The sequence below is a fragment of the Callospermophilus lateralis genome, chromosome 7, assembly GCF_048772815.1.
Source record: "Callospermophilus lateralis isolate mCalLat2 chromosome 7, mCalLat2.hap1, whole genome shotgun sequence".
In the NCBI taxonomy this organism is placed as follows: Eukaryota; Metazoa; Chordata; class Mammalia; order Rodentia; family Sciuridae; genus Callospermophilus; species Callospermophilus lateralis.
Window position 1 is genome coordinate 84,217,225 of NC_135311.1, and position 17,427 is coordinate 84,234,651.

The window sequence follows — 17,427 nt, forward strand, 5'->3', positions numbered from 1 at the left end:
TGCGTCCCCACGTAACTACGCCAGGAGTGCTTTCGTCTCCACCCGGAAGGCGTTGATGGGCTGAGCTGGGTCTTTGCCGGTTTCCTTAGCAACGGTCTCTGTAGCAGATGGCCGGCTAGCAATTTGTTGGACTGTGCAGGATCTGGGCCACTTTTCCCCAGCTCATAAGTTCTTACGGCCCAGTTGACCCGGTGAGTAGTTCAGGTTGGATGACACAGTTGTTGGAACCAACCCGCTAAAGAGAAAACGAAGTGCAGCCCAGATTCCCACACTCTCGCCCGTGTGATTAGTCCTACCTGGAGGTTTGTTTTAGTCTGAAGCAGTTCCCTAACATCTTGTCAGATAAATTCAACCCCCGAGTCATCTGGAGCCATCTGTCCCCTACTCCGGGGCGATACAATAGCTGAGTAAAGTCAGTATTCTTCAGGAACTGTAGGTTTGTGGCTTCTTTGCATTTGCAGCTCCTAAAAGAGTGAGCCACACACACCACCGCTGTTTTTTGAGTTGGCTTCCTGGGTACACATGCCTGTCTCCCAGATGTGGTCTTTGAAGTTGTATAAAATTCAGGCCTCTGATATTTGTTATTTATTTCTTTATTCTGCGCTTCGGTGTTGTTTTGTATGTGTAAATTAATTTAGAACATTTGGTAACATTACTGGGGATAAGTCAGCCTTAGATGTATTTTTGTTGATTATATATTTCTTTTGTGAAACACCAAGTTTATGGTGAGCTCTACAGATTAAGCTCTTCATCTTTATACATAAGAAATCTGAATCAGGGAGTAATGACTTCGTCAAGGTATGAAAATTAGTAAATAACAAGATTTGAGAACTATATTTCAATCCCAAACCCAGAATTTGTGGCACTCCACCATATGTTTTGATTTATTTGAGAAGCCTCTCTACTAAAGTCTTCATTAGGAGCTTAGGCAACCAAGGCCCTTGAAACTTACATAGATTGTAAGGTAACTTAGTTTTTCTTCTAAAGGTGGTGGACCTTGATATATAATTCTGTACTTAATAGTGAAAGCATTTGGGTAAAAGGGCATGTTACTGTTTTGTTGTTTCTGTTTTGTTTTGTGATGCTGGAGATTGAATGCAGAGCCTTGCTTATATTAAGCAAGCGCACTAACACTGAGCTACAATCCCAGTCGCTCTTTCAGTTTTGTCTTTTAAAACTTTTCTTTTTGTTTATAAAAACTACATTCTTTTTGAAGGACATTTAGAAAATACAGATTGACTGAATTGAGAATGAGCAATACAGAAAGTAGCAAGAGATAGGTCAAAAAGAGAAAGGCTATAGAAAGGATTTTGTTTTTTACTCCTGAGTAAAACAAACTATTCCAGAGTTTTTATGTGATTTGCCTTATGTTTAAAATGATCACTCAGAACTGTGAAAATAGATTATAGTGGGGGATCAATAAAGATAGAAGCAGGAAGATTTGTTTGGAGGTAACTGGAATAATGCATAAAAGTGATAGTTAGCCAAGATGGTAAAAGTGACAGTGGTGAGAAATTGGTCAGATTCTGGATAAATTTTGAAGGCAAAACCAATAAAATTTATTGATAGAATGAGTGAGGAGTATTAGAGTGTGAAGTAAAAAATGGCTGCCTGAGATTGGAGTGGTCATCAGTTGAGATGGAAAAGTTAAGGATGGAGAAGCTTGGTTGGGTAGAGAACATAATTTGATTTTGGACATGCGGAATAAACATGTATGCCTATGTAGTAGAAGTTTGTTTATGTCTGTGTGCACCGTAAATGTGAGCATGGAATTGAGGAGAGAGGTTTGCACTGGAGTTACAGTTTATGAGTTGTCAACATATAGATGGAATTAATTTTCAACTATGATACTAGATTGAGCTCCTAAGAAAATTAATAGGTCCTACATATTCAGGTACTGTACATTTTAATAAGGTGAAGTGAACAATAAAAGAGTAACCAAAAAAAAATTCAGAGTGTAAAGAACTATAATGATAATACTTTGTCAGAGTATAAATTGAGCATTTCTTGGATCTATGAAGGGTGCCATAGAAATAGATATTATTTATTCCAAATATGACTACATTGTTCACATAAAATAGAAGTGAATATGCCACATTATCAGCTATGGTTTTTCTGCTCCTGTTTTTTTTTTTTAAATTTTTATCACATTTCATTAAATTTTAAGTAATTTTTTAAAAAATTCAGTATACTGAGTGGGAGTAAATGTCTTTGGCTGTAATTATAGTAAGTAAAAAGTTTTAAGTCTATATTCAATATAATCACACAGTGTGATATAACTGTTTAAGCAGTTAAACTATCAGAGCATTATTATTTTACCTGAGCATTTACCACAAAGAATGAACCAGGTATTTGCCAGAGTGTTATTTTACCAGAGTACATTATACCAATCCAGCTAAATAGTAAGCTTATTAATTATGCCAAATCAAACACTGGAAACAATCTTGGTCTTAGATCCCATATTTTAATAAAGACAATGAGCAAATTAGAGTATAATCAATTGAAAAATAATGTTCTGTGAAGGCATTTGTGCCTCTCTTGGAGGAGGTTATCTGAAGAGTTGCTACAGAGAGTGAGATACATAAAAACAACAACAACACAGCTTTCTTAAGTTATACTTTTTGCCATTAATTTAATCTGATTTAAGTGGAACAATTTAATATTTTTTTATTTATAGCTAATGCTAGTTAGATTTTTTAAAATTACTATGGGCATAAATATGACTGTTGAATGGGAGTTTCAGAGAAGCACATTTTAATCCCCCTTTCCTATTCATATGAAGAAGTTGAAACCAAATGAAGAGGGTCATGGCTCCTGAGCCATGGAGTTCATGGTGCATGACATAGTCAGGCCATGGTACAGCTCTGCTTGCTACCAGTACTTTTACTTATCTAACTATTGCTTCCTTCTACTTTTCATGAAATGCAGCAATAGCAACTCTTTTTATAGTTATTTTTACTTGAATTTGTTTACTCAGCTATCCTTTTTGAACTTTATTTCTTAAATATTTTTCCCCAATGAACCCTCTTGAAGGAACTCTCATTCCCTCTTACCTTGTGAAGAGGAGAAAGAAAAATTCTTTCAGAGAAGAGTTCTCTACCTTCCTCCTGCTTCCAAACTTCTATTTTTACTTTCTTCCTTAGTTTTTTTGTAGACTTCAAATGAAATGTCCAGGTATTATCCAGATATTACAGTGTGAAGATATTAGCATGAGGTTTGGGGTTTCTTTTTTTTTATTGATTGTTCAAAACATTACAGAGCTCATGATATATCATCTTTCATACATTTGACTCGATGTATGAATTTCCATTTTTTCCCCAAATACAAATTGCAGAATCACATTGGTTACATACTCACATTTTTACATAATGGCATATTAGTGACTGTTGTGTTCTGCTACCATTCCTATCCCCTATTATCCCCCCTCCCCTCCCCTCCCCTTCCATCTTCCCTCTCTACCTCCTCTGCTGTTGTTTAATTCTCTCCCTTTTTTCCCTCCTCCTTTCCTGGGGTTTCTTTTTTGATGAGGAGATAGAATTAAACTAGTAAAGAAATAGATTTCAATTAGTTTAGTACAATGTTTATTGCTTTTAATAGAAACATACTAGTGATCCAACTTTAGGAGATAAAAATATGTTTTATGAATGTTAATCAACTACTTTTGTTTTGTAGTCTTGCAAGAGTGGAATAAAAACAAAATCTTCAGAGATAATAAAGTCGTTTTGTTATAAGTCCATAGATTTTGGAGTGATTTGTTACACTGCATAAATAACTGAAAAGTACATGTTTTTAAAAATTTTTGCAAGAGATTGAATATTGTTTGTGAATTCAAAATAAAGAATTCAAGGAATTAACATAGATTTCTACCTAAATGAGAGTTTATTCTTTGTACTTAGTAGTCTCTCACACATTCTCACCTGAAAGTTTTCTTTTTCTCTGAGGGAAAGAAAAGACAGCCAGATATATCTATGTATACTAATAGTATTGAAGTCTGACTTAGAACTTTAGGTCTTATATTAAAAACTTTTACATGTTACCTTAACAGAACAAGTTTGCTGTTCTCAGAGTACATATAATTTAATGGGAAAGAGGACATTTAAATATCTTAAATTGGAGATGTGGGAATGGAACAGAGATTTACATCATATAAAAGTAAATCTTCATCATATAAAAGACAATGATTTTTCACAGAAACATAATAAAAATTGAAATGGCTGCATAATTATAAAAAAGGGCAAAAATTTTATTCTGACCTTAAGAGATCTTACTAACAATAGTAACTTGCCCTATAGACTCTTGGGAGGAACTGAATCCACCATAGGGAGGAACTATTTGCCAGAATCTAACACTGTCTTGCAAAGTTTGAGCAACACCAGCTTGGCCAGTTTACTTTTGACCCGACATTCAGTAGACTTAGAAAATTTAAACATTTCCCTTACTTGCCTCATTTTCCAAACGTTGGACCTGATAAAAGCTGAAGTCCATTTTCCTTCAAAAGCATACTGAGCCTATGATCCCAATTAACAAATTTTTCCATACCAGGCTAAAACTGTCCTCTCTTTTATCTTAATCTTTTTTATGATTTCTCAGTTTGTAAGAGGATTGCATCAAGGCAGAGAGGTGTGACATCCTGTAATGACAAGAGTTCAACTATTTCAATAGCTAAGATTCAGTGTTGTTAAGTGTTTAGAATTTTAACAATTGGAAAAATAGATAAAAACTAATATTTAAATAGTGCTTATTTTTGTTTACCATGTAGATAATTCAGTATTTTCCCCAGTGTATTATTTTAAAACTTTTTTTAAGAATTAAGAAAATTAGTTTTCTTTTCATAAAAAAACCTTTTAAGCTGTGAACCTGAGTCTGCTTAATCATACTAGTATTTAGTTCTTACTTTTTTTGATTATACTAGAAATATTTTTGATTAAAGCTAAAAGTAGACAGTTATACAAAATGGAAAGAAAGGGCACTGAATTAAGGAATATGCTGATTATCTCAAATTTAGATTGAATAGCCCCTTAATCACGCTGGTTTTTAATTCTTACAGATTTTATTTTTACTTACAGTAGACATCTTTTTGATGAAAGGTTAAAAAAAAGTTGTATGAATGAAAATAAAGGAATTGTATTACATAATATAAAAATTACCTGAAATTCAGATTTAACTCAATAATTCTTGTCTTTGTCAGACTATATGTTTTATTGGCAAGAAGTTTTCAAGTGAGTGAAGAATGCCAATCAAATTAGTTCCCTCACCATACATTCATTCTAATGTAGAAAATGTGAACATATTTAACATTTTGGTGGGGAGGGTACAACATTTTGAGGAGTATTATAATTGTATCAGTAAACTTCCCAAAGCTAGTGAGTTTATTCATCTAATAGATACATTTGAATGCTTCACATAATTGCAGGAACCTCTCATTTCATAAAATTATCTAGAATGTCTGAAATCAGTATAGAAAACAGAAAAGAATTCAGCTTTTAAATAATGCTAGTAGTAGATCATTGACATATTCAGATGACATACAGACAGCATTCATTCAGAAAATTTAGTGAAGTGAATCAATGAAAATTGTATTAACATAATTGCTGTAGTATAATATTAATAAAACAAGATACAGATAAACCATTTTTGATAGAAGACAACTTAAAATAAAAAATTTCATTGCTAAGTAATGAGCCTACAGACATTAATAACTATCCTTAGTTGATATCACTGTTTAGAATGTCTGGAAATAAATGTCAGGGTAAATATTATACCTTGTAGAAATAAGCATCAAAATAGAGTATGAGAGATGTAATGATCTGTGTGAGAAATAAACATTAACTATATGATTTTGTGTATGTGTATATATTGTTGGGATGCAGTAATGAAAAGTATAAAATCACTTTCATCCTTATGGGAGGAAATAGGATCTCTAATACTTCATGGTAGATGGGTGTTAATTGTCCAAAAGTTTTTTTAAATGAATTTTGGAGGTGAAATATAAAAGAACAATTAAGAAAATGAAAGGGAAAAATGTAGTCTGGGAAAAAATTTTTGCAAAATACGTGTTTGATAAGGGGCTGGCTTCCTAAATAATGCAAGAAATTTAAACTCAAGTATAAAAAATCAATACAGTCAAAAAATGGACAAAATATATTGATATCTCACAGAAAATGCAGATAGCAAATAAGCATATAGAAAGATGTTCAAGATCATATGTCCATAGTAATTGCAAATTATAACAGTGAGATACCAGTACACCTATTAGAATGAACAGAATAGAAAATACTGACACCAAATATTGGTGAAGATGTGGGGCAATCAATTCCTCTTATTCCTTGCATAGGGAGATGCAAACTAGGGCAATGACTTTGAGAAACAGAGACACTTTCTCATAAAATAAAACGTACTATATGATCTAATATGTAAACTGCTGATATTAACCCAAATGATTTGAAAACTAATGATCACACAAAAAACCTAAACACAAATCCTTATAGAAACTTATTCATCATTATTCAAACTTGGAACCCAACAAAGTATCTTCAGTAGGTGAATGGATTAATAAACCATTATATATTCAGTGCTTTAAGAATGAACATTTAGAAAAAAAGATATTTAGGAAACTTAAATGCACATTACTAAGTGAAAGAGGCCCTACTGTATATCTACAACCATATGACATTCTGGAAGGTCAGAACTATCGAGACATTAAAAAGATCAGTGGTTGTAAGGGGCTTGAGAGGAGACAAGGAGGTGAAGTCCAGGGGACTTCTAGGGTATGAAATAATAACGATTCTATATGATACAATAATGATGGACACATGTTACTATACATTTGTTGATACCCATAGACAGGTAGTAACGAACAGTAAAGTCCAAAATATGGACTTTAGTTAATAATAATGTACTAACATTGGCTCATTCATTTTAAGAAATGTGTCACACTAATGCAATATGTTAATAATAGAGAACTACAGAGGTTTGGGGTTAACGAGAGCATATATAGGAACTCCGTACTTCTTACTTATTTTTTCTGTTGACATAAAATAGGTCCCACCTTCAAAAAAAAAAGTTTTTTTAAGTCACACATGATCATAAAATAAACAACACACTTCTTTGGTATGTGATTCTTACTTTGCAGATTTCTTGGAGAATAGATATTGCTTTCAAAAAGTGGATGCTATAGATGAAATTTTTGAGCACCCCATTGTCTTATTTTGAAACATGCTGATATGTCCCTTATATAGTCTCTCTTAAGCTCTTGTCATAAACTGTTCTGGAGCTAGCATATTTTCACATGACAATAGAAAAGTAGTACTTTGAAAGGAGACTTTGAGGAAGGACTTCCTAACAGTATTTTCTGTTTAGAAAAAGAATGTAAATGATAAAGATGCATTGTATATATTGCCTTACATTTCAGTGCCTCTAGAGCTTGTGTCTATTTGTGCTGTTTTGCTCTTTGATTTTGAAAGAGCTTGTGTCTATGTGTGCTGTTTTGCTCTTTAATTTTGGAAGGCTGGTTAACTTTTCGTTTAGATGGAACTTTCTCAAGATATCCATGAATTGCCTGCTTAAAAGCATTGCTGCACCCTTAACTCAGAGATTCTGATACATAGATATAAAGGTGGGGCTCAGAAATTTCTCATCCTTTTAATTAATTACATAGATGATGCTTGAGAATTGCAGGGTTATAGGTTTAGGCCTTAGGAGATTAAAAAAATAGCCAATGTCTTGTTATAATATGAGTTTATCTGGAATTTCACATTCTCATTTGAATTTTTGTTAACTTGAGTTTACCTGCACAGCATAAAAACTGATTCCTTTAGTAGGGAAGGTGGTTTATTGTGTGAGAAGCCCAGATAGACCACTTGTGCTTATACATTCTCTTCTAAACTATCGCTAATTGACTACCTTTTATGAAAACTAAAATTACTCATACTAAAGGTAAATTCATATGTATGAGATATATCATATAAGATTATACAATAAAGTATTGATTCAAAAGTTTCAGATAGATTTAATTAGTCAAATTTTAAACCTTTTAGAATTCTGAATCCTAATTGTCTAATTGAATTGAACATAAAAATCTATAATGTGATGGTAAGTTTTTTCTTTAAAATATAAATATTGTTGATACCAGTTGAAAATTGTTGTTACACTTTATTTTCTTCTGACTGCATTTTTCAGCCACTGTACAGATTATCATTCTCCTAACTTGTTAACTATTTAGTGATTTTATTTTTATTTAACATTGTTAAACCAAAATAATTATACTAGCTATGTTAAGACACAATTTTGTTTTTTGTTATTTGTCTGGTCTAGAAGTGACATCTTTATTAATTCTACGTTCCCCATTCTATGAAAAAGAATATTTTTCTTCCTTTCACTGACTTGTTTTTGATAAGTACAATTATATATTTTTCAGTAGTAATTAGATATTTAAAATACTTCAGGATCAAATATTCTATGGGAAATAGACACTCCTTTTAAAAATTTTTATCTTTTATACTCATATTAATTCTCATTATATCTTAGCAAATATTCTATTTTGTTTTCAGGTAGATTTTTAAAAGTTGAAAAATTTTCCATCTTTTCTAGATGTTTCATGGAACAATCACAAAAGAGCTAACCAGTCATGAAGAATGGAGTCACTATAATGAAAATATAATCGAAGATCAAAAAGATTTTGTTTTTGTGAAGTTCAGTGGACTTTATTTAAAATCTATGGAATATTTGCAATCTTATATCTCTCTTAAAGTATGCATTTTCTCAAATAATTTTATTACAGATATTCATCCACTTCAAAATTGTATAAAATTAATTAAACTTGACCTTCATGGAAATCAGGTAAGCAATAGTCATTTAAGATGTTTCGATATAAATGAAATTTATATGTAATGAACTTATGTTATCTACCCACAATATTATTTTTAGATAATCTGTTATCTAAAATATATTTATAAAAATTGAAAATAAATTTTAAAAATGTGTATTAATACAAAATTAAAAGTACAATATTTTTAAAAATAAAGCACATAAACAATGCATGATTTGGTATATTTTATTTCTTAAATTTATAGTCCAGATTAAGAATACTTCTTGACTCCAATTCTTTATAGAAGAAAAGTATTTTTGAAAATTTAGAGTCAGCTATTACCAAGTAATTTTCATTAGAATCAAATATATATGCTTATGCATTTAATTATAACAATAACAATAGTTTATTACAAATACTCAGTGTATTATGTTGTTTTCCCAGAAATCATTTAGATAGTTGGACATATTTATCTTATTATTAATTAGAAACTTGCAAGATATTTAATTTTATAAGATGTTTAATATTTTGGTATTTTTTCATGTTATGTTTAGAAAAGTAGTATTTGAGCTAAATTTACTCATGATAATATTTCAGATCAAGAATCTACCAGATACGAAATTTTGGAGTGGATTAAAGTACCTAAAACTCCTCTATCTTCATGACAATGCATTTGCAAAGTTAAAGAATTTATGTGTATTGTCTGCCTGTCCAAGCCTCATTGCTCTCACTCTGTTTGATTGTCCGGTAAGCCTTAAGAAAGGATATAGACATGTTCTTGTTAACAGTATATGGCCTCTCAAAGCACTGGATCATCATGTGATTTCTGATGAAGAAATAATTCAGAATTGGCAACTTCCTGAAAGATTCAAAGCATATAACCAGCGACTTTTCTTCAATTTCTGCGCTGCTTTGAAAAAGGTAATTGGCTTCATTAGGATTTCATTAGAAATGATTTTTTATTTTTTAAAGAAGTAGAATTTTAGCTTCTAAATTCTACACTTGAATTTTATAAACTTTTTAGTAGTTTTATCATTTTTATATAATAAATCAATGAATGTATTAGTAATGGCTTTCTATCTGAGCATTCATAAAGACTCATATGCTTCGTGTATAAAGACATTGATCTTAAAATCATGAAGTTGTAGAAAAATATATTTTTGCTTTTTAATTGAAAATAGAGCTCTGATTCATTTTCGTTTGGTATATAAATGACTCCTTTGAGAAATATTTGGTATTTTTAGAATGCTATAAAGTACAATTTAAATTATTTTTTGGAAAAGCAAAAATATTCATTCTTAAACAGTTAATTTGGTGACATTAGCATAATCAAACCATCATTATATGTTGATTTATAAAATATTGAAGAAATGATTAGAAAAACTTGATTCCTAGAATCTTTATGATTCTGGATATACAAAAAATAAAATGTTCTTCATAGAATATCAATGTTAGAGCAAATAAGTAAAAGTTCAAAAGAAGGGATTAACTCTGTAGCTATTAGAAAAAAATCTGAAATACAGTAAGTAAACAAGTATGTTTCAAAGCAGTGTTTAATTCTTAGTGCCTTACATCAGAATTAATCATATATATAGTCATGCATCATTTAACAATGGGAGTATGTTTTGAGTAATGTTACAATGCCTATATGTTATTAGACAATTTTGTTACTGTCTAAACATCATAGGTGTACTTCTGTGAACTAAGATAGCTATGACATCATTAAGTGATATAATCTTATGATACCATGACTGCATATGTAGTCTGTCATTTATGAAATGTCATTATGTGGTACATGATTGAATATGCACAGACATTTTGAGGAAGGATAGAAAATTATTTTGAACAATGATTAAAAGTAAAAAGGTATGTATAAATATTAAACAGTAATTATGTATAAGTAGATACAATTCTTTAAAAATTATGAATATAATAATGATTTTGTAATATTAGTTTTAAAAACTGGGTTTTTCATAATAATTTTCTTAGTCTTTTTTTTTTTTTTTTTGGTTCTGGGGATTGAACTCAGGGGTACTCAACCACTGAACCACCTCCCTAGCCCTATTTTGTATTTTATTTAGACACAGGGTCTCACTGAGTTGCTTAGTGCCTTACTGTTGCTGAGGCTGGCTTTGAACTCTCAAATCTCCTATCTCAGGTTCTCAAGCTGCTGGGATTACAGGTGTGCAACACCCCGACTGTCATAATAATTTTGTAATAATGATTAAAAATATAAAAAAATGAGGGAATATTTAAGTTTGGTATATTAATCTGGACTCTTAAGGAAGAATTTTATTTAGGTATTTCATTTCTGATATAATCAAAGATAGAACCATACAATCAAAATAAATGAGGACCATGTGACATTTAAGGAAGTGATGAAAAGTTTGGTAAGTTGGATAACATACAGAAGAGTTTATATTTCTTAGTGAATATAATGAAGATCAATTGAAGTTATTTGAGTAAGAAAATAGAGTGGTTCTCTCATAGTATATGCTAATAAACCAATGATATTACCAAAGTTAAAAGGCAATTATTCAATATTTTGGTAGCAGATTAAAGAAGATGAGGGTGAAAAACAAATGACAGCTGAGAGATTAGTTATTCTGACAGGAAGGGATGTTACAGGGTTTATAGAGCAGACTACAATGTCAACAAAAATAATATAAAAGTAAAGGACAGATGCTTTCATAAATGATATCACAATTTGATGAGATATTTTTAATAAATTGATGTGGGAGGAGAAGAAGAAGAAGAAATAAGGAAATATACCTCTAAAATTTTGAAACTTTATAACTGTGACAAAAAATAATTTAGTGGATTGGACAGCATTTTAAAAGTTATAGTAGAAAGATGAGTTTGTTCTAGGGTTTTTTTTTTGTGTGTGTGTGTGTGAAGGTATATATACTAGGTATTAGAAAAAACGAAGAACTAAAATTTAGAAATAGTGTTCTGTGCTTGGTGTAAGTTCAGTAGTCATTTGCTTGAAGGCAAAGTTGAAAACAAGCTCTTTCAGGAAAATATAGGGATCAATGAAGACTGAGAACTAAGGGCAAGCCTTCAGGCTCAATTTGTGTATAGAAAGCAGAGGAACCAATAAAAGGGAGTAAAAGGAGAGATATGGGTATTATTATCACTTAAGCTAAGGGGAAAAAAAGTGGGTAAAAACTGAAGAAAGTTTCTAAAGGGCCAAAGAAATTTAGCACTGAAAGAAATGTATGTTGATGGTGAAGAATTTTTTTTTTAATCATTGGAATTTCAGTAGTTTTCAGATGCAAGTATGAAATTGTAATGAGTAACTGATTGCCAATTATAAAATATTTTCTCTAAAAATTTTGGGCAAAGGAAATATAAAGCCTTAATTGCAGGAAATAGAATAAATAGAAGATGTTTTTTAAAAATGAGGTGATACTAAGTTCAACTTATATTTAATCTGCTGAAAATATTTTAAGAAGATAAAGAGTGAAAATTTTATAATGAGGGGAAAATGAAGAAAACCACTACAAAAAGTATGAATGCAAAACAACACATACACAACAAACCGTAAAGTTCTGTCAGAATTTTTTTGAGTTATAGAGATTTAAAAAACTATTTTAATAACATTTTGTTACTTTATGAATCAGTTTGTTGATTCTGCTGTAAGCAGTGTTCTTTTGGTTATTCTTTGATAACTGAAAAATTTATAGCACTATTCATAAATTTTGAGAGGGAACAAATGTAAATCTATTAGGATAGATATTTATTCAGCAATATTTTAAATATATATCTTATAAGATTTCATTGTACTTATTAATGAACACAGAATATTATGAAAACTGAAAATAATCATCCTATAAGTGTTCACATAATGATTTCCCTAAGAATTACCACTCTTTTTTTTAGTAAAGCATGGATGTAGAAATTCAAGAAGAATGTTTATTTTGAAAGAAACCAATTTAATAATGTAATTATTGCTTATACCTTATAAAACATTAAAAACTATTGAGAAGGGTCTTGTTTATCCCTAATTGTGAGGTAAAATGATTTCTTGTCCTTTTTTTGTGGGTATAGTTGGATAATACTTTTGTTTTAAAGATAAGAATATAGATGATTATATGAAATAAAAGTAATTTTAGAAATTTGAAGTGCTTATTTATCTAAAAACTTATGATAGAGAAATATATATTTATATATTAATCTATATAATATTTTAAAAATATGGAGTGATCTGGGAAATAGCCAATTTTATCAATTGGGATCACATTTTTTCTGCATGTAATAAAAGAACAACTAATCAAGGATTATATTTTGAATCATATAATATGTTCAAGGATTATATTTTTAATCATATAATATGTATTTCAAAGACAGGCAGTCCTCTGTGTAGTTAATTGTTTAAGAAATCATAAAGAAACATAGCTTAGTCTAGCCTCCTCCTCTGCTATCTTAGCTAGTGGACATTTACTCTGATGGGCAAGAGATTCTTCACAACCTGCCTGGCATGTGGCAGAAAGAAGGGGAAGGGTGAGATCAAAAAGCACATATCAGCCAAGTTTGTCACTTTGTATCAGGGAAACAATAACTCCTGTGTTTTTTCTGATAAAATTCCACTACTGAAAGTGACTCTCATGGCTACAACTTGATTGAAAGGAATTTGTTACAATGAGTATTTTTAAATACAAACCTTCACTTTAAAAAAAACTGATATTCTATTAATGAGGAAATAAAGGATAATAGATTCTTGGAAGGCAGCTAACAATTCCCATCATGTAGAGAAATAGAAATTTATAATGATTTTTAGAAATGGTAATTTAAGGTAGAATGATAATTTAAGCAGTTGGTATTCATTTGCTTTTATTTTCAATGAAAATATCAACATAAAGATGCATATGTATGAAGTTACAAAATAAATATTTAAATGCCAATTCATAATTCATTTTTTTACAGTGAGATATTAAATAATATTTTTAAAATTTTAAATGTTTTTAATTTCTAAAAAATTAGTGAAGATCAAAAAATAGTCTGTATGAAAATATGTCAAAAGTAAGACTATTTTTACAAAATTACATCTTTACATATATGGATGGAACCTGAATTACCAAAAAGTAAATGAATTATAAATTTTATAAATCAATGTAAAAGACTTAATCAAGATGATTATTAACAAGATTGAGTTTGAAAACAAAAGTAATATATAAACGATAAATGTAAAATTCTATAAACAAAACAAAGGACTTAACAGTGGTCTCAAACCATGTAGAATTTAACACACAAAATACGAGATTGCAGGGCTGGGGATGTGGCTCAAGCGGTAGCGCGCTCGCCTGGCATGTGTGTGGCCCGGATTAGATCCTTAGCATCACATACAAAAAAAACAGAGATGTTGTGTCCGCCGAAAACTGAAAAATAAATATTGAAATTCTCTCTCTCTTTAAAAAAAAATTAAAAAAATACGAGATTGCCTAAAGAGGATCTCTTTCAACTGACATAAAAAGAGTAACAGCCACAATAAAGCTATTTTCATTCTGAGTAATGTACAAAATGGAATTATGCAAATACATATATATCATAAATGACAATAGAGGGAATACATAATACTTTATCTCAGCATTGCTAATCATAAGGAAATGCAGATAAAACAACTATATCACCTCATATCTCTAATTATAACTACTATTAAATATATAAATGTTTGAGAAATTAGATTTTGTACATTGTTTGTGGAAATATGAAAAAGTAAGAGTTATTATAGAAAACATCATGGAAGTTTCTTAGCAAAGGAAAACTATTGGCACCACATCATCCCTTTTATGAGTATATATCCAAAAATGTTTAAATCAGGATCTCAAAGGAATATTTTTACTTTTATGTTTATACAGTATTATTTTTAAAACTATAATATGGAAACCACCAAAATGTCCATGGAAAGACAATTGCATAAAGAAAGACTTGTCACACAATTATTATTCAGCCTTTAAAAGGAAATGCTTTCGTTTTTCATGACAAGAGTAGATCTGAAAGACATCATATTACATGAAATAATTCAGTCACAGAAGATCAAGTACCGTATAATACTCTTATTTGAAGCATTTGACTTAGTTGTACATATAGAAATAGATAATAGAATATATTAGAAGTAGATAATAAATGTGTACTAGGGATTGACGTGGGCGGGTTTGGGAGCTTTAATTAATGTTATAAATTTTTAATTATATAGCATGAGTAAATTCTTGAGAACTCTTGTATAACATAGTGCCTATAGATTCCAATAATGTGTTGTGTACTTAAGAGGATAAATCTCATGTTAAGGGTTTTTAACACAAGCAAACAAAAGCAAAGAGAACAACAAAACAAAAGCAAAGCATAGTAACACAAAGGGAATTTGGGTGATGGAGAATGGGTTTATTCTTTTTATTGAGATTGTAACACAAATTTATACATATGTGCAAACTCACCAAATTGTAAACCTTATTTATGTTCACTTTTTGGGGTTACCAGTTATGCCTCAAAAACCCACCAAGAGAAAACAGTATGTATATATTAATATAAATGAAATTTTAAAATTGTTTAAGGGGCAGCGAAAATCAGGACTAAGAAAACAAAGAAAAATGTAGAACAATCAAGGGAAAACAAGTCAGGCTTAAGCACTAATTTGTCAGTAACTATGTTGCAGATTAAATTAATGGTCTAAAAAACAGTAATTATAAGATTGGCAGAGTGAAATTAAAAATATGACTCAATTATATGCTGTCTACAAGAAATATAATCACAAAGGCAGGTGGAAAATAAAATGATGGTGAAATACATATTACTAAAAATTAAAGAAAAGTAGAAATGAATGGTATCTTAATATCTAATGATCTAGACTTTAGAGCAAAGAAAATTACCAGAGATATGGAGGAACATTATATAATGATCAGAATTTCAACCCACAAAGACCTCCATTCTAAATATAAATGTATTATTCAACTAGGCTACAAAATATGTGAACAAAAAACTTACAAAATTGAAATGAGAAATTAATTTTTACAGTTGGAGCTATCAACACTCCTTTTTCAAGAATCAGTGAAATTGGTCAGGACAACTAGACATCAGATATATAAAAGCTGGGCGAGCAATCCCATTAGCCAACAGGATCTAATTGATATATTGTGCTACCTCTAACAATGGCAAAATATACATTTTTCTTCAAGTGCTCAAGTTATTCCATGTTTCTATAAAACAGATTTTAACAAGCTTAGAAGAATTTAAATCATACAAAGTGTGTGCACTGGTGACAGAGATGAAAGGAAAATCTTCAAACACTTGGAAACAAAACAACACACTTGTAAATATATTGATTAAAGAAAAAGTCTTAAAGAATTAAAGCATAACTGGAAGAAAATATAAATATTAAATATTATAAAATTTGTGGGACATAGCTAAAGCAATTCTGAGATGAAAATTTATAACACTAAAATAGAAAAGAAGGACTACTTCAAATCTTCAAATCAATGATCTACCCCACTAAAGAACTAGAAAAACAAGGGAGAAATAGATAGCAATAAAACAATCATGGTAGATTTCAATATCTCATGTTCATCAATGGACAGATAAATCAGTCAGAAAATTTGTAGGTAAATAATGATATTGAAAAGTACTTAAGAAAAGAATGGACCCAACAGACATACAGATCTTTACATCTAACAGCAGTAGAATACACATTCTTCTTTTCCTGCACATGGAACATTCCCTGTGATAGAATATATGAGGCCACAAAACTAATCTTAACATAGCTTAGAAGTTCTAAATCATATCACGTATAATTTTTGTCACAGTAAAACTAGAAATCAATAATAGAAGAAATTTTTAGAAATTCACAAATATATAAATTAAACATTTTTGAATAACCAATTGATCAAAAAAGAAGTCAAAATAAAATTTAAAACTGTCTTGAGACAAATGACAATAGAAACACAATATACACAACATAAGATACAGCAAAAGCAGTTCAAAGAGAAAATTTATAGCAGTAAATACCTACATTGGAAAAGAAGACAGATGCTGGGTGTGGTGGTGCACTCCTGTAATCCCAGCAGTCTGGGAGGCTGAGTTCAAAGCCTCAGTAATGACAAGGCGATAAGCAACCCAGTGAGATCTAGTCTCTAAATACAAAGTAGGGCTGGGAATGTGGCTTAGTGTTCGAGTGCCCCCGAATTGAATTCCCAGTACAGAAGGAGAAGGAGAAGGGGAAGAAGAAAGACTACCAATAAGAGAATAGTAATAAATCAGAGAACAAAAAGCCACAGGAAAAAAAAAATCAATGACATTAAGAGTTGCTTTGAAAAATACAAAGAGATCAACAAAACTACCTAGATAAAGAAAAAATTAGAATATTCAAACATAAAAAAGGGAATCAAAATGGAGGCATTACAAAGAAGCTCCAGAAACAAAAAGGATTGTACAGGACTATTATGAATGATTGTTTGCCAACTAACTTGCTAATCCAATGGGTTGTGTGTATATTTTTAGAAAATTGATTGAATCTGGAAGAAATAGCCTGAATAGGCCAATAATGAACAAAGAGATTCAAGAATGTTTTAGTCAGTTTTCTTCACACTGTATACAAAAGATCTGACAAGAACAATTTTAAAGGGAGAAAA

The 17,427-nt window shown here is 30.4% G+C and overlaps 1 protein-coding gene across 1 annotated transcript in view; it reads left to right on the plus strand.

Moving 5' to 3' along the window:
• Window positions 1-56: 56 nt before the first annotated feature.
• Window positions 57-17,427, plus strand: part of Lrriq3 (leucine rich repeats and IQ motif containing 3) — a 162,601-nt gene continuing 145,230 nt past the window's right edge. Inside the window, exons 1-3 of the mRNA XM_076862816.2 lie at window positions 57-191; window positions 8,590-8,838; window positions 9,404-9,727. Coding sequence (XP_076718931.2) covers window positions 8,590-8,838; window positions 9,404-9,727 — 573 coding nt within the window. The 5' untranslated portion in view covers window positions 57-191. The remainder of the gene's footprint in view (window positions 192-8,589; window positions 8,839-9,403; window positions 9,728-17,427) is intronic.